Source organism: Heliangelus exortis, chromosome 1, assembly GCF_036169615.1.
Source record: "Heliangelus exortis chromosome 1, bHelExo1.hap1, whole genome shotgun sequence".
NCBI lineage: Eukaryota > Metazoa > Chordata > Aves > Apodiformes > Trochilidae > Heliangelus > Heliangelus exortis.
In genome coordinates this window covers 50801207-50823053 of record NC_092422.1, presented here as the reverse complement: position 1 = coordinate 50823053, position 21847 = coordinate 50801207, and the positions used below count along the sequence as shown (strand labels likewise).

Here is a 21847-nt window from a genome sequence, read left to right as displayed (position 1 = left end):
AAATTCTCCGCGAGAATTTTTTTTGTTACAAAAAAAAAAAAAAAAAAAAAAAAAGAAATTAAATAAAAATCTCAGCACTCATTTAGAGTTCGGGATCTTGTGAAAGAAAGCTTTAAAAGGAGCAAACCTGATTTGCTGTGGCTGTTGCGGCGAAGGGAACACTTGTTGCAGGAGTTGTTGCTGCAGAGACAGTGGCGGCCGTAGCGTTGTGCATCATGGGTACTTTCAGGAGGGGAACCATGGAAGCAATGAACAGGAGGGTGCAGCATTATGGTAAGAGAAGTGGTATTTTTGGCATGGTGAATATCAAGAGCAGCAAGCCATCGTCATGGGTTAAACCGGCAGATGGCATGCAATCACAGTGCAAAGCGAGAAAGCGTGGCGGAGAAATAAAAACAAAAAAAAAAAAAAAAAAAAAAAGAAAGAAAGAAAGAAAAAAAAAAAAAAAAAGGGAAAATAGCTTATTACAAGTACAATTAAAGGAAGGTTGTCAACACAATCGGCGATTCCCAGAAAAAAAAAAAAAAAAAAAAAAAAAAAAGAGCAAGGACCATCGAAAACACCGGCGTTAACTCCAAGAGGAGGATTGCTTGCGCAAACAAGTTCTCTACCAAAATAGCCCGTTACTTGAGGATTGTTACATGGGCGAGTTGTTTTCCCCCAGAGTTTATATAGATAAAGCACTCCAAACTAAATTTCTGTTTAAAAAAAAAAATAAAAATCTCAATGTGGTTTGTACTGGGAAAAAACCCAATGTTTATCTTAATTTTTAAACACAATTAAAACCCAAATTATTTTCATGTATCTTCATTTTGAAGTAAGCCAGATCCTCACTGTCTTCCTTTATAATCCAATTTATGCATTTTTTTTTCTACTAGAACTGCATAACTGTTAGGCTCTATCAGAGTTAATTACCATCTGCTCTGAGGCAAAAATCAGGAGAAGGATGATAATAATTTTCCTGACTTAAATACTGCTTCTTTTGATCTAAGAACACAGGACTGATTTTTGTGGAAGCTGCTGCTTTTGCTTGTTTTAAGAATGAATTTTAATCAGCATCTTCATGGAAGAATTACTAACTTCATGTTTTAAAGGCTTGATATTTTGAGTAGTCCCAGGAAAAAAAATAAAAAATCACTGGGATATGGCTGCAGAATAAAAGAAAGATTACTTTTCTGTCTTACAGGCATTGGACTTCCATTTTGCATGGTAATTCCAAGCTGCAAATATATTTAAGGAGGAGCAAGATTCTGATCACTGGTTTCATCAGAACCTCCGTGGATCAAAGTAGGCATTTCTGGGAAACGCTGATAAAACTTTCTAACACACAGCAAATAGGAGAAATAGGCACACCACTATGAAACTTCAAAACACTGATGAAATTTGCTGGCTTTTCCCAGTATTTCATGACTTTATAGTTCTAGCCAATATAAAATATAAATAAAACTGAAAAGCAGACTGGAATTCATGGTATTATGCTTTTGCAGCGTAGTTGTTATAGCAGGTGATATCACATCTAAACTGCAGCTTTCATCTACAAATGTAAACACTGCAAAGTCAACCAAAAGGACAAAGCGAACCTTTAATTCTAGTCATTGTCTAAATCTTGCCTAGGATTTTTGAAGCAAGTGAATAGACATCATATACAGTATTGAAAGAGATCGATAAAGAAATTTGGAACCTACCAATACTGGTAGCGGGTGTCATGCACAAAACTGACCCTGCGTGTCATGCAATGATAGGTGAAAAAAGTGGATAAAGGGAAGAAACAGGTTAGCTGTTTAGAGTTAACATTCAAAGTGAGATTCAAGCATAACCACAGAGAAGTAAGTTAGTCAAATGAAACTGTAAGGTCATTCATAGTTTTGCTTCAGCACAAAAAAGGCGATTGTGTTCTTACTAAACTCCTGCCTTAGCACGCTCTGTGACTTTTGCCATGTTTATGTGTATATACAAGATACATCATTTATTTAAGTACTTTTAGCCTTTGACTTAGTACGTTTTGTACCATCAAGGTTTTGTTTACAGAAAGGTCTTTGATTAAATATCACATTATTTGGGGATTTTAGAACTCGCGGCGTAACTCGGCTCAGCATGGTGCAGATCAACAATTTTTGATGTGCAGAGGAGAAAGAAGTTAAAATGGAGTAAGCCGATACTTTTCTGCAGGGGCTTTGCAAAATTTGTGTTTGATGTCAAAGCACTCGTTCTTAACACAACCCCTGAAGTGGAGAGGTGCTTCTGACCAAAGAAAATACTCCTGGGACAAGTCCCCAGGATAAACACCTCAAAGTAACATTCCAGCAAAAGGTTCCCAGCACACCTTTGAGATGCTCTGGAAAGACCGCTCGCTCGCTGCGGTTTAATTTTGGGACCTGGGAAAAACAAATGAAGGAAAAACAGTTTGTGTAATTGCTACTGTGCAGGTGGCAAGCTGGTGGCAGCGAGCAGGTAAGGAGACTAAGTCCCACAGACACCCAGATTTGATGAGAAGTCAAAGATGCTTCCTGTACTCCCTGACTACTGCAGCCCCTTCCCAGGCCATGGCTGTAGCAGTGTAACTATGAATGACCTTACCCAAGAACAGTCCCCAGAGAGTACACAAAGTTCCTCCTCTAGAGGCTACAGAAACACTAACAAACAGCAATGGGGAGAGAGAAAAGATCTGTTGTTTTTAACATCTTTCACTGAACAATAAGGAGGAGGTGACAAAGCAATCAAACTGATGTGGAACAAACAAAGTGCAGAACTTTGGAGGTAAGCCATGCTAAGTCAAGCCCCACACTTTTTATTAGGGGAGCAAGTGGTTAAAAAAGCAGAGAAGTTATATAAAACGATTAAGTTTTATATATATTCCAGCAGCAAAACTTGTCTTAAAATTTAACTTAACACACACACACACACACACAAGGAACACATTTGAAAATTATACCAGTTCAGAAAATATCACAAAATTATTTAAAACCCAACAGATAATGTATGTCATGCATTGCTCCTTAGACCTGGGTGGCATGACAGTCCTTACACCCACCAAATCCAACCTTCCCAGGAAATAGGGGAATATCAGATGTGGTTAAGGAAAAGCTCATGACACCCACTCATATAGAAGGGGTTCCCCTTTCCTAAACCCCCCCTTCCATACCCCACTCCTCTCTCTAACAATCTTACTATGTGCTGACCATGTTTGCTATGAGCAGAAGATTCAGCACCATGAGTAAAGTTTTCCTCTCTGAGCCTGGGCTCCCTCTGCTGTGTTACCCCTCTGTTTCTTCACTTCTTTTCATGCACTTGTTTTGGGCCTTGCCAACAGCCTGGCCTTTAAAGTTTGGTTCCAAGATCCACCCTTCCTACCACCAGAAATTTGTAAGATAAAACTATAATTACAACCATTACCTGGAAGGAGGGGTGGCCAACAAAAAGCACAAAGAATAAGCTACTTAAGGAAGCATGAGCACTCCAAAAGTCTGGAAAATATCTAAATGCTATGTCACTGAAAAAGGTTTAAACTAATGTATTTTCCATAGTTTTTTTTCCATATTTTTTTCCATAACATTCTTGGCAATTGCACATAACAGTGAGAAGCCCTGAAAGGGAGTGCTTGAGAGAAGGAATAACGCATATCAAACAGCACATTCTCAGGGTTACAATGTAAATTAAATCCGTGGAAATTTCTGTATGTTTGTAAGCACTGGGCAGTCTTCCATTCATGTCCAGATAGGCAGTCTCACGGTTTATTTAGTTTTCCAAACACTCCCATAAACGTCAGCATGTTTTCTGACACAGATATTCTGGTGCATCAATGTGCTAAAAATACAGCATGCTATAACTTACTGTTATAAATACAGGGGCAGGCTCCAAGGTTGTTACTCAGGCCTTATAGCAAAATTCCATTAAGTCAAAGCCATCTGTGTTTGTTTTTATCTTAAAAAACATATGGGAATGCTGATAGATAAGGGAAATCATAATGTGTTGTGCTTCATTCCCTGTTTAACCGACATTATTTCTACAAACCCAAATAACATCACTGAAGTGTCAGGTGCACTTGCAAACACATAGTTTTAAATGATTCTGGAAGTTGACACTTAGTAATATTCCGATACCAAAGGATGTAATTTGTTAATTACAAGTGAAATCATAGAATTCATCAGGCAGGATATTTATCTTTGGGAAGTTTGGAGTGGGGGTGACTGACATAATAGAGAGGGTTGTGTTGCTATTGTTCACACGAGCACCTTAGCACATTCTTTCTCCCACAGGGTTAAAAGGAAGCCCTGCCACCAGCCACGGTGCAGCTCAAGCCACCTCTGAATGCTCTGATGTTTACAGGGTTCCAAGCACTGAAATGCAAAGGACATTTTGCTCATCTTCACGTCACCCCTATGAAGAATTCCATCGCCAGCTATTAGCCACAAATGCTGGGAAAAATACTGCTGGCGTTCCAGGATGAAAACCACAAAAACACATCTGATGCCTCCAAGCCCTGAAACGTGGCTGTGGGGAGTGATGGGTTTTGCCAGTGCTTCCACATAGGCATTGATGGGAAGGTTATGGCTGGTGCTCTGCTCCTGTGCAGCTGGGGTTTAATCCCCAGGGATGCAGCACAGCACCCAAGGGAGCAGGAGGATGCTCCTCGGCCACGGCACCCTTCCCGTGGCATCTCTGAAGAGTGATGCTTTTCCCAGTGTTTTTCTCAGAGGAACTTTTTACCCTCCCGTCTCCTTTGAGAGTGCTGGCAGAGAGAAGTCAAAATACAGCCAATTCAAGGCAGGAAAGTAGGGGCAAAATGTGGGCAACGAGGAAGGGAGGCTATAAATGTGAAAAGCAGCCCAGCAGCATGTTGGAATTTCTGCTTGAATTCTCCTGCTGTGCTGGAGGAGTGAACAACCCGTGTAAATATCTCTGCAGGCTCCACCTCAGGTAGGGCAGGGAGCATAACAAGACCTTCTGCTAAGTGCAACTGCCTGACCCAGAGGCTACCTAAGGAACACAACATTGGCTCAATGTGGGTACAACATACCTGTTGGGATAAATGCTGCATGTTGCTGCAACTGAGCATTGGCAAGAGCCTGTTGATAGTGCAAGACACTGGGATTGAAAACGGCACTGGCACCATTGCTTTTTTCAAGTGCTTGTCTCTTTGGTAAAGGGTGAAGAACACCAGGAGGAAAGGCCTGTAAATAAGAAAGTTAGTTACAATGGTGTTGTTTTTAAAGCATTGTCTGTAACATAGACATAAATACAAAAATATAATTTTTTTTGTTTTTAAAAGCAGCTAAAGATGCCTCGCCATGCATATTAACTCAAAGCACAGCAATGTAAAATGAGTGAAATTTTGTTACTGATAGCAAAAGCGTGGTACTATTAACCTAAAACTGTAGCAGCACAACTACTGAAAAGAAAGGCTTTTAAAGCAACGAAAATGGCATTGCCTTTGAATAGGTTTTCAAATATTATAAGGGAGAAAAAACCACTTGTGTTTCATTGCCAAGTATTTTCTGTTTTAAATTTAAATATCATTTCCTAATATTAGACAGATTAACGGATTACGTTAAGTGTTTTCAATTACAGAAGCAGTTTTATCTCAATTCGACTTTTCATGAGAGGAGATTTAAAAACAAATGAAACCATGTTAGGAACGGAACTAAATCGTCTGGTTTTATTACGTATGAGAATGAGATGGATAAATAGACCTTCTGGTAAATTAACGAGTACGTGAAATCATTTCCGGTTGATGTTCAAAAGTAAAGCGATACGGATTTCATTAGTTGCTTCTCTGAGAGAAAAAAAAAGAAAAAAACCAGAAACAAAACAACCAAATAATAAATAAATAAATAAAAAAAACCAACCAAACCAAAACCCAAAACAACAACAACAACAACAACAAAAAAAAAAGCTACATGCAAAGCAAAAGGTGAAAGGTCAAAGTACCAGGTCTACAGTTGCTTCGAGAGGTCGCTTCATTGCTTTGGCAGTCGACTGAGTCTTTTAATAACAGGCAGCGAGCACATGATGGCAGTGGGCCAATGGGATTCAAGCGAATTAACATACAGGTAAACAGCAAGCAGAGGTGCATCATGGGAACGGCATTGCATTTGTGGATAGGTGAGAAGGAAAAAAATATTCTGAATGCAATATACAACATACAAAACACTAGGCATGCACAACAACAAAAATGTCTTCTAAAGAAATGAATATTACATTTCGAATTAGTACCGAAGCAAAAATGCATCTACTATACCTTAGTTAAAAGCATATAAGAGAGTAAAATATAGATGTTTGAAATTCAGGAAAGTTGAGTAAAACAGCAGCTTGCAGACACTATTAAGCATCATATAAACACTTCACAGAGATGCAGAGAGTTGTAAGGATACGCCTATAAGAATTCCTGATAAGTTAGTTAAGTCACATTTCAAAGTGGAAAAATCAATTTGGAAGGCTACATTTTCAAACACATAGCACTAGTGACAGTTGCAAAGCATTACAAATGCTGTTATTATCATATCAGTGCTTGCAAGGTGAGGGTCTTGATAATTACGAGAGGTGCGACAAAGATTTGGGGTTCAAAATGAGAGAGGTTCTCCTTTGCCAATACAAAGCAGAATAAATAGCATGTCTAGTTACACTAACTTATCATTAATTCCTTTTTTTTTCCCCCCGTACAGCTGGGTCACTTTTGTAGATTTTTTTTTTTCCTTGAAACTTACCACATTACATTGTGAGGGAAAAAAAGTCTTTCAGAATTTGACATATTTTCTAAATTTTACTACAACCTACAGTACTAGCTTCAAGAGCAGGGAATAAAACTACTGATCTCAATTCATAAGAGAACATTAACGTGTGAGGTATGATACTAGTCCCCAATTATTAATTTTTTAAAGAGAAAATATTTAGGCATAGTTCATAGGCATATGCATATATGTATACTTTCATAGTAAGATCAAACTTATGGCTGATATGATGGCATTCTGTAAACAATATTTTAATGTGAACTATTACTTTCAAATTTTACAGTGTAAAGAGTATAAAACTTTAAAAAAGAAACGATGATTTAAATCTAAATCAGAATTTTAACTTTTTTTTTTTTTTTTTTTTTTTTTTTTTTTAACACAAGCTAACATTTAGCTCTTTTTAAGATACGTAGATCATATTATACCTATCTTGACATCATTATGTGGAAATAGGGAATAAAGATGGAAAAAAAACAAAAGGAGAACAATGCACAAAATGCCTACCAAGAGCTTATGGTCACAAGATGGCTAGTGCCAACAGGGCATTATGCAGGATAGCCCTTGCTTTGATTCACAGAATCACAGAATCATCTGGGCTGGAAAGGGCCTCTGAGATCATCAAGTCCAACCCTTGATCCACTCCCACTGCGGTTACCAGACCATGGCACTGAGTGCCACATCCAGTCTCTCTCTAAAAAAACCTCCAGGGACAGAGAATCCACCACCTCCCTGGGCAGCCCATTCCAATGTCTGATCACCCTCTCAGTAAAGAAATTCTTTCTAATGTCCAACCTAAACCTCCCCCGGCACAACTTGAGACCGTGCCCTCTTGTCTTGCTGAGAGTTGCCTGGGAAAAGAGACCAACCCCCCCCGGCTACCCCCTCCTTTCAGGGAGTTGTAGAGAGTGATGAGGTCTCCCCTGAGCCTCCTCTTCTCCAGGCTGAACAGCCCCAGCTCCCTCAGCCCTTCCTCACAGGACTTGTGCTGGATCCCTTCACAGCCTCCTTGCTCTTCTCTGGACCTGCTCCAGCACCTCAACCTCCTTCCTGAACTGAGGGGCCCAGAACTAGACACAGGACTCAAAGTGCTACTCCTTGTTCCTGGCTCTGTTGCAGCAACATTACAGGAGGCTTCTCAGCACCCTGCCTGTCTCTCCTTCAGCAGCACACTTCTGGATAACAGCCTCATCTACAGGACCTACTCGTCTGTCTGGGTCCATGACTCAGACCTTACAAGAAACTCCTGGTGCAGACTGAGGATGTGGAGAGCTTTCTTGTGTCTCAGCTGTGCTGGTGACGTGTGTACCCCCATGGGGGACACCACTCCGTCTGCACTGACACAGCCTCAGACCCACTCTGCATTCACCAAGTCTACACAGAAGTGAAGCATTACAACTCAATACAGCATTATGTGATGATGAAGTCCAAAAATTAAAGTCAACATCATTAGGAGTAAACCATTTTGGTTAATTACCTTTATTATCCAAATGCAGATCTTCATTTGATCTCACTTAATAACTTACTAACTCTGTGTTTACGATTGCCTTTCTCCACTTCTCCATGAGCTTCTTAACCTCACCTCCCTGTTTTGAAGCTTTTTCCTGACTTTCCCTTCCTCTTTCACATCAAGTTCAATCTCACAGTTTTCCCAACCTGAAGGCTTTAGCTTAATCTGTTTCCAGACCTACTCATTAACTTTATTTCCATGTAGTCTCCCCTTCTTTTCAAGCTTCCAGACTAACTGTCCATTCTTCTGTCCCACCTTCATCTTTTCTTTCACTTTGCCCTGATAATAAAACCTCCTCTGACTCTTTCTGTTCTATCAGGTAATCTCCTGCTCAACATCTGATCTCCTAAGTAACTAACAACAAAAAATTAATAGCTACAGGCTGGAGAAGAAAATGCGATGAAAAGGATATAAAGATAATAATAAAAATGATTAAACAAATACTGAGGCACAGCATTTGTCTGCTGTATGCCACACTGGTGTGCTATAATGTCTTCTGGAACAGTAATAAGGTGCCCACAGCTGAGGTCTGCATGAATATGCAAGGAGCTTTTGACTCAAAGAGAAGAAAGGAAGCACACAAGAGGTGTGTGCAGGGACAGATGTCCCAGGAAGAACAGGCACAGAGCCTGAGCATGCAGGGATGGGTTAGGAGAGCCAGAGACACCCTGAAGGTGAGTCTGGGAAGGGATGCCAAAGGCATCAAGAAGGGCTTCTGTATCAGCAATAAAAGGAAGGGAAAATGTGAGGCTGCTGCTGAATGGGGCAGGAGACCTGGTGACACAGGACACAGAGAAGGCTGAGGTACTCAACATTTTCTCCACCTCAGTCTTTACTAGTAAGACTGAGCTTCAGGCCAGTGGAAAAGTCTGAAGTGAAGATTTACCCTTGGAGGAGGAGGAGGAGGAGGCTAGGCATCATTTGAACAAACTGGATGTCCACAGGCCCATAGGACCTGATGGAATGCACCTATGAGGCCTGAGGGAGCTGGGCAAGGCCACTCTTCATTATCTTCAAAAGTTCCCAGCAACCAAGGGAAGTTCCTGAAGACTGAAAGAAAGTGGATGACATTCCTATCTTCAGAAAGGGCAGGAAGGAAGTTTTGAGGAATGACAGGTTGATCAACATCACCTCAATCCTTGGGGAATCAATGAAGGAACTCCTCCTGAAGAGCATTTCCAAACATATGAAAGATAAGGTGGTGATGTGCAGTAGTCAGCATAGATTTATGAACAGGAAACTGTGCTTAACTGACTTCTACAAGAAGTCTTGGTGGGTGAGGGGAGAGCAATGGATGTTGTTTCTCTAGACTTTTCTCTAGAAAGTTTTCAACACTGTCTCCCATTTAATCTTCACAGAAAAACTTACTTAGTATGGTCTAAATGAGGAACAGAAGTGGACTGAAAATTGACTCAACTGCCAGGGTTGTGATCAGCAACTCAAACTCCAGTGGTAGGCCAGCAACTAGTGATGTAAACTCAGAGGAGAGGTTGGTAAGATAGATGTGCTGCCATTCAGAGGGACCTGGACAGGCTGGACAAACAGGTACAGAAGAACATCACTAAGTTCAACAAAGAGAGAAACCAAACCCTGCACTTGGGGAAGAACAACCCAAGCTACTAGTACATGCTGGGGGCCCCCAAGGCTTGGCCAAAAAAGCCCTCAAGGTCCTGGTGGACACAAAGTTGAACAAGAGTCAGGAGTGTGCCTTCACATCAAAGCAGCTGGCAGCATCCTGGGCTGCATTAGGATGAGCACCACCAGCAAGTCAAGGGACATGATACTTTCCCTCTACTCAGCACTGGTGAAACCACGTATGGAACACTATGTCCAGGTCTGGGCACACAGTACAAGAAAGACATGGACATACTAGAAAACAGTTCCATGAAGGGCTCTTAAGCTGACTAGGGGATTGGAGCATCTCTCATACGAATACAGGTTGAGAGAACTGGAACTATTCAGCCTGAAGAGAAGATGGAGGGGGACCTCATCAGGCTATAGAAGGGGAGGGAGATAAAGATGGAGCCAGGCTCTTCTCTGCACTGGCCAGTGACATGACAAGAGGCAATGGGAACAAATAAACTTCATTTAAATCTAATTTTTTTTTTCAAGCACTATTTAACCATGTAGCAGGTTGGCAAGAGAAGTTGTGGAGACTTTCAAAAGCTGATGTCCTAGGCAATCAGCTCTTGCTCAACCTGCCTGGACAGGTGGATTAGACTAGAGCTCTTAGATTAGAACCTCTCCAGAGGTTCTTTCAAACAGTTACTGTGAATTCACATTTTCATTTAGGCTGTACATTCTTCAGTGACTTTTCATGCTCTCTGATGGACCTCATGAATATTTGGAGCTCCTTGAGTACAATGATAGATGACAGTCTTCTAATGCACTTAAAACTGTATACGGTCTATAGCTTATTTCACAATGTCTTTACCCTTTCTTTTTACTTCAAATGATGATGTCAACTAAGACGCCTGAGTAAACATTCCTAAACTTCAGTGTACAGAATCACACACAGGGCATTTTCTGCAAGGGCCTAGATTCCAGAATTCATTGACCTTTCATGGTCTTATGAGCTTTGCCAACAGTGCTCCAACTCTATCCACAATGCACACAAATAGGAGAACCCTTTCCTGCAAAGTTACCCCGAATTACAGGTCCTTGCCTTCTTCTCCTGTGACATTAGAATGTTAAGATTTCAATTCTGTGCTTCCAAAGATGCTTCATCTTGCTTTGAGGTTAATGCAACTCCAATTACAGCTTATTTAAAATTGCAGGGTATATATCCACCCATTAACAAAGTGCAAAAAAATTAATCCTCTCATCTCTCCCCATTCTTTATTATACTGCCTAGAAATCTTACACTATCTAAATGGACAAAAAACAAACAATCTCCTTTGCTTTAATTTCCAGATGGTAGGCAATTTCTGCAAGCACAGGAAACTTTAACTAAAATTTTGAAACACAGACTGGGGTTACAATAAGAGAAAGAATATTAGCACTTAAGAAATATTTGGAAGCTTACTTTTCTGCATACCTTACCCTTTGTCCCTCAAAAAGTCCGGTCTTTGCTAATTTGCTAAATACAATAGCTCGGGGTAGTTATATACTGTACTGTTTTGTGTTTCTGGTAGGCTTTTTACCCACAGAATAACTGTATTGTCTACAACTATTGTATGCACTGCCCACAAGTCCACAAACCACATCTGCTTAATTATTCGTCCACTGCCAGCAAAGAGGACAATGATTCTTTGATTTGCTGCCAGCAATTTGGTCTCCCAACTCAGAGCCTGCATGCTTGATTTATGCAACTTTATCAATACCACTCTATTTAAATTTATCAACTTTCCTGGTAGCAACCATAAGAGAGATCCAATAGTGGCAAATAACTTCACTGAACAGCTTTCAGTAAGAGCTTAAAATATCTGAAAATGGAAAGCCCTCCATCTCTTTTCTTCTGACCACTGTTACTATGCCCATGAGAGTGGGAGATGCAAGAAAAGTCTCTAGGCATAAGATTTATCTAACCCAAGTTCAAAAAAGATACATCCAGCACTATTTTGTCACTGGGGATAGGCGTGTATCTACAGAGGGCAGTTCTTTTTCATTCTCAGACAGGCCCTAATGGTAGATCAGATGAATGTGCAGATTTTTCTGCACTTCATATAAAGTGAGACCAAGGTGTCTATGTTCCACAACTGTCTGATATCTAAGGTGGAGTGAGCTGAACCTTAACATAGGTTTCTTCTCTGCTACTGATCTCAGAGGCAAAAGCTCTCTCTTTGCTTTTCTTCCTTTTCTTCCAGATTTCCACATGTATATGTGTCATCAAAGAGCTAAAAAAAAAAAAACCAGCATATGTGCCCCTGTTTTCCAGGGTATATTGAAGCTTAGCAGTTTTGTTTCTGTTTGGAAATACTAGGGGCAAATTTAACATATAATTAAGGCAGAGAACAGAAGTGGTATAGAGCGTCATTTGCTTCACTGTCTTGGCTAGAAATACAGCATTTAAATAAGGGCATAAATAAAAAAAGTGCTTCCTCCCATCAAGCAATAGTATTAATTTCATAAATTCTTATCTTTTACCAAAAAAAAAAAAAAAAAAAAAAAAAGAGGATAAAAAAAAGAGGCAAAAGAGAAAGTAAAGTATAAGCAAACAGCATTAAATTGAAGCAAAATAGGCATCAAAGAGCTTCATTAAAAAAAAAACAACAAAGGCAGCCATATATGCCAGCACTTACCATCACAGTCGCAGCTGCTGCAGCTGCCTGGGCTGCCACGGCAGCCTGGTTGGCTTGGTGTTGCGCCGCTTTGATTTTGGCCTGCAAATGTGCAGGAGGGTGAAAATACTTGCATTTCTCCCTCATGCAACGACCTTTTATGTAATCCATACACACGGTTACGGTGTTGTCGTTTGTGTCAATCATTGTGCTGTCTGCCGGGTGCGCGAAGCGGCAATCAGTCTCTCCACGCGCACAGTTTCCCCGCTGGAACTCCCTGCACACCTACGTGCAAAACAACACTTGTTGCAGGGGAGAAGCTTGGCAACAGCCAAAAGGACAGGGAGAGACCCACGCTCCACCACCTCCCCCAAAGGGCAGACCTCCCCCCCCCCGTTAGTTCAAGTTTTTCAGTGAATTTGTTTTAATAAACCCTTTATCTTCTGCTGGGAGAGGGAAACGTGGCTGTTTCACCAGAGGTTCCTCAGGTAAATCTGCAGAAGGCAGCTAGATGAACTTGACATTCAACAGAAGCATTCCCAAATGGCTTTCCTTTTTTGTTTTTTTCCTGTCTAGAAAATGACCTGGGAAGGATGCTTACTGAAGTAACCGCTCCTGCAAAACTAGCTGGGAACCACTAAATATTCAGTTGCTTTCTGACTACCCTTCATATTCTTGCAGCTCCACTGATAGGGAAGGAGCTCTTCTTCCTCATGGGAAGACATGCATCAGATGCCCTGTATTTTTCACAGCGTCCACAAACAAAACGGAGAGCCTCCTTAAAAATAATTTCCTAAACGGGGCAGAATGAACACGCTGATTTTCCTAAGAAGAAACGTGCTCTAGACATCGATTTCTCCAAGAGACATTCGGCCTTCTCATGTGATTGGATCACAGATTGCAATGAGCAGAGCCACGTGCAGATCCATAAACACCAGGGAGACTCTGCACGTAGCTGGGGACTCGCCCCTTCAGCCTGCTGCAGGGTTGGTAACATTCCACAGCTCCATTTGTGGCTCAAGGCTGAAGTGCTGTAACATTTCCCCAGCATTGATCCATAAGGCTACAAAATTCCTAATGTCAACGCATAAAGACAGGAACAGAATTAATACTGCAACAAAAATGTGCTTGTTAGATATTTCATCAAGGCGCACCTTTACAGGCATGTACAGTGGAGGTATTTTGGAGGGCATGATGAAAAGAAAAGCTGAAAATTCATATTGATTTCTGTGTATTAAATCTGAGCCTTTTACCTTAAAAATAACAGTGTTTAATTACCACTGGCTGCAAGCATGGAAATCCTGCCTGATTAAAAAGGTTTTTGTATTTGTAGTAACTAAAGTTTAAGCATCTATTCTAAAACAATAGAGCTTTCCCCTCCGGGATCCTTCATGGAGTCTCGGAGAGGATTGTAATTCCAGTCAAGGTCTACAGTACCTCCAACTTATCAGTCCTGAGGAGTTTCTGGGTAGCAGTTGAACCAGGGACTGAAACTGGTGGACTTCCAGGAACAATGACAGGCGGCGTGGGTAGGATCTCAGTCGGGACTAAGCCAACTCCCGGTGTCACTGGCGTTAGGTAAGGAGCAAAGCTAATAGCCGTGTTCGTTCCTATTGTGGGACCCACTGGAAATGTGGGCTGCAAAACGAAAACACAGACCAAGATGAAAAAAAAAACCCAACCCAGCCCCTTCACTAAGAGCTTACTAGTTGTCTTCTGTGTGTTCTCCCTGGTGCTGATTCGTTTTCTTAATCAAAAAATGTCAAACTGCTGGGGAAACACAAAACACACTTGGTTCTTTTTAATCAAGCAACACATTCCAGAATACTCAGAACTGCACTTTACAGCTCTTTTATTGGAAAAGAGGCTGCCAATGCAAAAGGAGTCACACTTTCAACCTGAGTCTCTATGGAGGTCGGGCTTACATTGCAAGCTTATTTACACATCTAGAAGTAGAAGTAGTATAGATGTCATTGCTTTTTCTCTATGCCTTTTTTCCTTGGGAAAACAGGCTATTTTTCAAAGTACCAGATTTAATGAGTGAAGTATTATCAATGCTAGCAAAGCCATATTTCTAATACGAGTGTATATAATGAGCATGGCATGGAACTTACATCTGTTGGCATGCTGTATTTTGCCACCTCCTGCAATTAAATGTGTTACTATGGCTCACACACTGGAAAACCTCACCTTTGCAAATGTTTGTGTACTCAGCTGTCACCAGAAGCAAGAAGAATAAATATTATAATCTCAGCTGGACACAATATTTAGAAAGGGATTATTCAAGTTTAGCTAGAGTTCATCTTACAAAAAAATTTGATTGGAAGGAATGATACAGGTTGAAAAATCTGTTTCATTCCTTCCTACAGAGAGTCAGTGAAGTCATGACCAGAAGAAAGAGCACTTGTGTGATGCTAAAAGGCAGCACTAGCAAAGCAGAATGGTGGGTTTGTTACCACCAGCTCCATGGGGAGTGGAGGCAAAACATCAACGTGGCCAGACCTTGAAAATGCTTCAGTGCAGACATTTACTCTGGAGAGTGAAGCTATAATTATAAATGAAGAAAAACTATGCAGGAAAACAGGACAAATATCAGATTAGCTTTGTCAAAAATGAAGTTCCCAAATAAGCTGGCAGCTAGAAATGAACTATGCAATAGCAGAACACTAGAGAAAAACTTAAACACCTAATGAAGGAGGAATGTTTTCCCTGTCAAGGTGGCCTCCTGTTGGAGAAGGGAAGCCATCTACACACCATATGTAGAAAATACACAAAAGAAAGCATAGCAGCTGGAAAGTTTATTCCCAGATATATTTTTTCTTTCTTCTTTGCAACCAATTACTAAATTATAAATGAATCTGAGTTAGCACCAATGAAGATGCTTTGAGTAGCAGATTAGCCAGGATAACCAGCTGTACAGAAAAGGCATCTACCTGCCCCAGTGAGTCAAAAGTGACTAACACTCTTTTTTAATCACAAATCAAAACTGTCTCATATCAAACAGCATGGCTTATATGCCAAGTGCAAGCTAAACTTTTGAGAACATAATAATGAACACTTATATGAAATAACAGTTCAACTATGTTGGGAACAACATGTGTTATGTAAAATACAAATAACAGCTTTGTATCAGCTATAATTTTAAGAATAAGTCCACATGTCAAATGACTTCTGTGGAATTTTCTTTCACTTTTTAGCCATTTGGTCAGGGCTGAGTCATCTCAATCTGGCAGTTTTTGAAGGACAAAGAAATAAGCCCTAGCACACAGCAATCATTACAGAAGGCATTATGTCCATTAAACAGTAAAGTTCAAATGATGAAATGCGTGAGAATTCAAAAAGTATAATTTTGGCACTTAATTTTTTTCTCTCATAATACTAAGAGGTGAGATCAATCACTTCGTGAAAACTTTTTTTTGGTGAAAACTCCAGAAGTTAAAAAAATCAGAAAATATTATGCCAATACATAATGCACACTATGCCAATATACCAAGATACATTTTAATGAACACGCACCAGACATTCAAGGACCCCAGACACCCAATTTTCACTCATGCCTCCCAGCTTACAGCAGATGCTTAGAAAAAAAATTTGTAAAAGGCATCTGGGATGAGCTTGCTGTGACCAAATACAAAGGCCTTCCTCTGAGATGCTTAAACTCGGCTCCTGTGATAGCCCAAGGAAAGGCAAAGGCACTTAAAAAACCAAAATTCTAATTCAAAGGCAGAGACCAGAAGCAAGCCAAGCTAATAGTAGTTAGATGTGCCTATTTCTTTTGGTAAACTATAAATGTACAGAGGAAGCCCAGGGTAAAAGTTGATGCCAACATACAAAATGCCTCAAGTTAGAGAAAGAAATCCCATTCCAGTGCCTTACACCAGGTGTTCAGATGGAGAAAACACCATTAGCAGCCAAGTGCAAAAAGTTCAATTCAGATTTCTTGCCTAGAAATGCTTTGGAAGCCTGGTACTATGAGGAGAGCTCAACTGCAAAAGCAGCCCAGAGCAATTGATCACTCTCATCCATATGCGAGGACACTGCTCGTGTCTGCAAGACTCAGGTTTATGTCACCCCCTGGATTTGAAATGTCCCAGGCACCATATGCATTACCCCAGGATAAAATGCTGAGTTTGTGAAGTGCACGCACCAGCAACTCTGTCTTATTCTGGAACACTCCAGATTTCAAAAGAGCAAGAAAATGCTACCTAGAATGGCACAAAACTTTTTTCCTGGTAGCGAGATCAAATACTATCTAAAGTAATTCAGACTCCTCAGAGAAAAATTGGCATTCCTACTCAAATACAAGCAAATTATTATTATTATTACTATTATACAAATTTTCAATTCCAGAAGGGTTATATGTAAAAACCTTGCAAACCTAGACTAAACTTGATGTGAACAGCTTGGGAAAAAAAAAAAAAAAAAGGGTAGGGTGTGGGGGGAGAACCCCAAATTTGTCTGAGATTAAAAAAATCATCAATATAGCAGCACTTCATTGTATCTTCAAATGCAAATATAAATTAACATATCTCTAGCATTTTAGCAATCCCTTAATGGGTCTATTTTTATTGATACCAGTTTCGAGAACTTTGGCAGGTCAATATAGTCTTCACCTTTACTTACCAATAACACCATCAGAGATATATACTTACCACTGGCTGTAGTGGTGTCCCTGGAAACATGAACTGCATTTGCTGGGCAAGCATTGCTGCTGCAGTTTTTTGTTGGATTAAGTTGTTCCTGCCATTGATTTCCAGTTGAGTTTTCAAATGTGTTGGTGGATGAAGGTACTTGCAGTTCTCCCTTGTACAACGACCCTGGAAAAGGAAGCAACACGGATTGGTCTGCTGCTTTTGATGATTGTTTCATGCCTCTGAGCAAAATATTACACCATAAACTAAGTAAAAATTAATGAAATGCAGGGTGTACCCTGGGAATTATGTCACAAGCTGGGAGGAGCTGATGGGCTTGAGCTCTGCCTCAGCCCCACTACCTCTGATCATTAAGGCTACTGGCTATGAGAAAAAAATGAGAAAGATTTTGAAACAGCATTTTCATTGCTAAGTACAGAGCAGTGCTATGCAATTAATACTCTGAGTACTCTCCAGACTGCCTGAATTGCCTCTCATGGTATCTTCACAGAATCACAGAGTATCTGGTGTTATCATAACTGTTTTTATCAATTTCATTACATTAAGAGTAACAGATTTACACTTTCTTCAAGAGAAATGCAGCTTTTAAGCACACTTAAATAATAATAAAAAAAAACAACAACTGTGTTTGTGGCAGTAAGGATCTAAAGCAACCACTTTCTGCTTGTGTTCTCTTCCACATTCACTCTTCTCACAGTTCACTGCCTTCTGGTCTCCTGTTTTTACTACATCAGCACAACTTTGAACTATTTCCATTCAAGTATAAAAGAACAGAAGTCAAGCTGGTACTTTTGCAGCTTAAATTTAGAAACAGCGCATGGAGCTAAATCTGAAGGTACACTGCAAAATGAAAGCTCCTGGTGAACCCACAAGCACGAGTTTTTAGACACGAGGCAATAAGAGACTATAAAAATATGAGTGTGCAGTCACCCCTGAGCTGGCTTGTGTTGGGAGGAGGTGGACATGGAGCACACCTCAACAAGCAGTGCAGGCTGACAAAGACACAGCTAGGGCAGCATAAGATGTGCTGATGCATTTTCTCCCAGAAAGTGAAACCATGGGGTGCTCCAGCAGGTTGCACAACTGCAGGGCAGGATCTGCTGAGATCAGAAACTCCTTGATGACAGAGCTGACAAAATCTCAAGTGCTGTGACAGAAGACCTAAGGCACTGGTCAAACTGCATCTGACACACTCAGCTGGCAGAAGGTAAGTTTCCAAATTGAGGCATTGTTTACAAAAGTGCCTTTTAAGCTTTCCATTCACTGGTGTAAGGGCTTTACGGTTCATAGCCAAGTAGGAATACCCTCCCATAGCCAAGAAAATATTAAGATTCCTATGAAAGAACATCCCAGAGTGCACACGTACACTGTGTATGCATAAACACACACACTGCTACAAAACCTTCAGTATGCTTTGAGTCTCCCAGAACAACAGGGCTAATGTTACACATTTTACACAGACACCAAAATGTTGCTGATTCTGCCTCTAATCTGCTACAAGGATGTAATAACCACCTACGCAAGAGTAAGTTAAATATGCCCAGGAAGGTTCTCTTGCACCAATCCTACAGGAATGCAAACAGCTATTTCCCTACTATTAAACTACTGAGAACAGCCCCTTCCTGAACTGTGTCTGGCCACTGCTTGGGAATATGCTAAATGGCAGACTTCATAAGAACTAAAGAAAGCTACACATTTAAGGAAAAAAAAGTGGTCTTGGTGCTCAGGAACACTTCTTGCTGCTGTTTTAACATTCTTGTGTAGATGCAGCCATTTTAAGGACATTGTGCCTTCCTTCTGACTTCTGGTGTAGAAGTCACTAATGCTGCCTGCTTTAATGAAGTACACAAAAGGAGCATTACTGTGTCACAAACAGTCATGATTTGATGGACACAGAAGAAGTCTGGCTCTTCCATTTGTGGGGAACAAGGCCATCACCTTTCTAATGTTAAACCAGACTACATTTAGTATGGGCAATGGGCATAGGTTCTTTTGTTGGCTGATGAGGCCAGTTGATTGAGACATCTTTAAATGAGATCTATTTAACCCTGATGTGTTTTGTATATGAATGGCTCATACAGTGAACCTGAAAATTAAATTAGCAACACCAACTCAAATTATTCCAATCGAACCTGATGGAAATATCTTCCTTTGGAAAAGTGCTCCTCAAATAAAGATTGAGAGCAACTCTCAACAACAGTGGCTTCTGAAGAACCTTAAGCCTGAAGAGTGTCTTCAGCCAGCCCTCCAGCCCTACCTCAGAAAGCATATGGCTACTATATACCATCACTTCAAGCTCTGCAAAGCAACCCACAGTGCACAAAAGATTGGTTATTTCAGAGAACTTTCCAAAATAATCCAACCATACAAAAACGTACTGTCCTCTCCAAACTTATTCATGTCTGTGCCTCATTTACTAGTTTTCTGAGCTCCTGGTTAGCAATGAACATACCATAAAAGAGCTGTGTGGCCCCATCATCCTACTATAGAAAGCGCTGTAAACAGATCAAGCCTTGTTGAAATCAAATGACCCAAAATAAACTGCAGTGGAATGAGCACTGAAAATAGTGAGCAGATTAATCCAGCTAGCAAAATCAAATAAATTCTTAGACCAGGTTTCACTTTTTGGTCTTACAATGGTTACAGAAAAATGCCTGTAAGAAACTATTCATTCCTTTTTTAAACAAACGCTCCATGTTCCTATGAACTCCTGATGATATTAGTTTCAGAGAGGAATGGGCTAATTCTCAACTACTGCAAGAACCAAAATTTAGACTTTTAGTGTCATCTCAGACAAATGGGACCCTGAAATATTTTTCTTGTTTGTTTGTTTATTAACACGTCAAACTTGAAGTCCAACTGAGATGACAGCACATACCAAACAACAGAACAGGTCACTGTATGCAACATGTAGGGGCATTCAACACTTTGGTTGGTTTAACATCTACAATAAGAGTCCATTTTGGATTCTTGCCAAAAACTACTATGCTAGCAGGACACCTCTTAACAAACACAGAGAAAAAAAGAAAGCCTGCTTTTATCTTAGGATGCATCAGTACCAAGCCTCTGGAGCAAAGCTTGGTTCACCCCAGCTCTTAAAATCCCAGCCATTGCTCCACAGACATTCAGTCCCCACCCAGTCAGTGCACAGCAGCACAAACTGGCAGCAGGATGAGGCAGGCAGCAGAGAAAATAATTGCTTCATACAGCTTTTAACCTGCTCCCACATATGAGTCAGGGTACTGAAACTCAGGGCATAGACAGATTGATTGGTTTGAAGCTTGGTGCCTAGAAACTCCTCTCACCCGTGAAGCGAAGGTTATCAACGAGCACATCATAAGCTGCTGTGCACTTCCCATGGGAGTTCACCCAAAAGAAACACCTCCAGTGAGCTGTCTCCTAACCTGCAAGGGATAGTAATGAGGAACAGACACCAGATTAAATTCCCAGCACTCTGTCACTCCCATCATCCTGAAAGGATGGTACCTACCTCTGGCCCTTCATTTCTCTGCCTTTGTCCTCTACAGCCAAGCTAGTCTTATGCGTGGGGCCACACTTCAGACAGGTAATGGAAAGTTTTAGCAGAAAAACTACTTTTCCACTGCTAATTATCCAGACTGGGAACATGCTGTGGCTCGCATCAGGGTGTGCCACAGGCTTCATTCCAGGAAAGGAGTGCAAGATGAAAAGGGTGCACACTGAGGAGCTGGGAACTCAAAGGGCTCCCATGCCCATCATCACTCTAGGTACAGAACCAAGAGGCTCTGTTTCTGCAGGGGCAATGGTCTTGGGTGCTGCTACTTAACTGGCTTAGTATCAAAACCACATCCCTTAAACAACCCACGTCACACTGGTGACTCTTTTTTTTTTTCTGAATCAATACTATACCCTACTAAGAATATTAGGTAGTTTGCCTAAAATCAATGGCATGAGACAGCCCACAGACTGAAGTATATTAAAAAGCTAAGCGTGTGCTAAGAATTACGATTTGAAAAGAAAAAAAATGAGGTGAGTGCAGAAGTAACTCCCCACAACTTTGCTTATTAAAATACTTAGAATATGTTTCTGGTCTACGAGTTTTATGGCCACATCTCTGTCTTGAATGTTTTATAAATCCACAGCTTTCTTCAGTATTTTACCATTGCTTTAATAGACAACTATGAGAATAATAAATCATCCAGGCCCAGGTTGGGAATTGCTTGTGAATAATAATGAGTTAGTCTTTACTTACTAAAATCACCTTTATCTTTCATAAAAATATGATGTTTGAATTAAAAACAAAACAATAAAAAAAGGCAAAACAATGTATCTTTTATCTCTTAGGCCAAGAATAAATTAATGAATCTACAACCATTTCACTCAGGTACTGAATTCTGCTTCTAGGGTGGGGGACAATACGTATTCTTAGCATGCTTATCATAAAAGTTTCTATGATTTTATGTTAAAAGTTCTCCTAGTAAATGTTGTAGCCCCAATCTATACAGCCAGCTCAGAACTGCTATAAGACATTTCTCTGCAGCACAGTGTGATAGGTTTTTAGATATTTTTTTTTTGACAAAGGAGAAGCTAATTCAGACTGGAAGGCACCTCAAGAGGTCCCCCAGTCCAACCTACTTAGAGCAGGGCTAGCCCTGGGGTCAGACCTGTTGCTCCTGCCAGGTTTTGGAAACCTTCATAGATGGTGCCTCCACAACCTCTCTGAGCAACCTTACCTACTGACTGTCTTGTCCTCACAATACA

At 40.6% G+C, this 21847-nt stretch overlaps 1 protein-coding gene across 19 annotated transcripts in view; it reads right to left on the bottom strand.

The window, feature by feature from the left end:
• The window catches only part of MBNL2 (muscleblind like splicing regulator 2), a 109088-nt gene that overhangs the window by 18770 nt on the left and 68471 nt on the right, over positions 1-21847 (bottom strand). For 6 of the 19 annotated variants that reach the window (XM_071742034.1, XM_071742176.1, XM_071742056.1 and 3 more), the window contains 7 exons: positions 17108-17272; positions 13893-14093; positions 12477-12740; positions 5929-5982; positions 5018-5171; positions 1686-1721; positions 128-222 (listed from right to left, as the gene is read on the bottom strand). In XM_071742034.1, the coding sequence (XP_071598135.1) occupies positions 128-222; positions 1686-1721; positions 5018-5171; positions 5929-5982; positions 12477-12740; positions 13893-14093; positions 17108-17272 (969 nt within the window). The remainder of the gene's footprint in view (positions 1-127; positions 223-1685; positions 1722-5017; positions 5172-5928; positions 5983-12476; positions 12741-13892; positions 14094-17107; positions 17273-21847) is intronic. The other 13 variants (XM_071742093.1, XM_071742075.1, XM_071742086.1 and 10 more) reach the window with 5 other exon arrangements.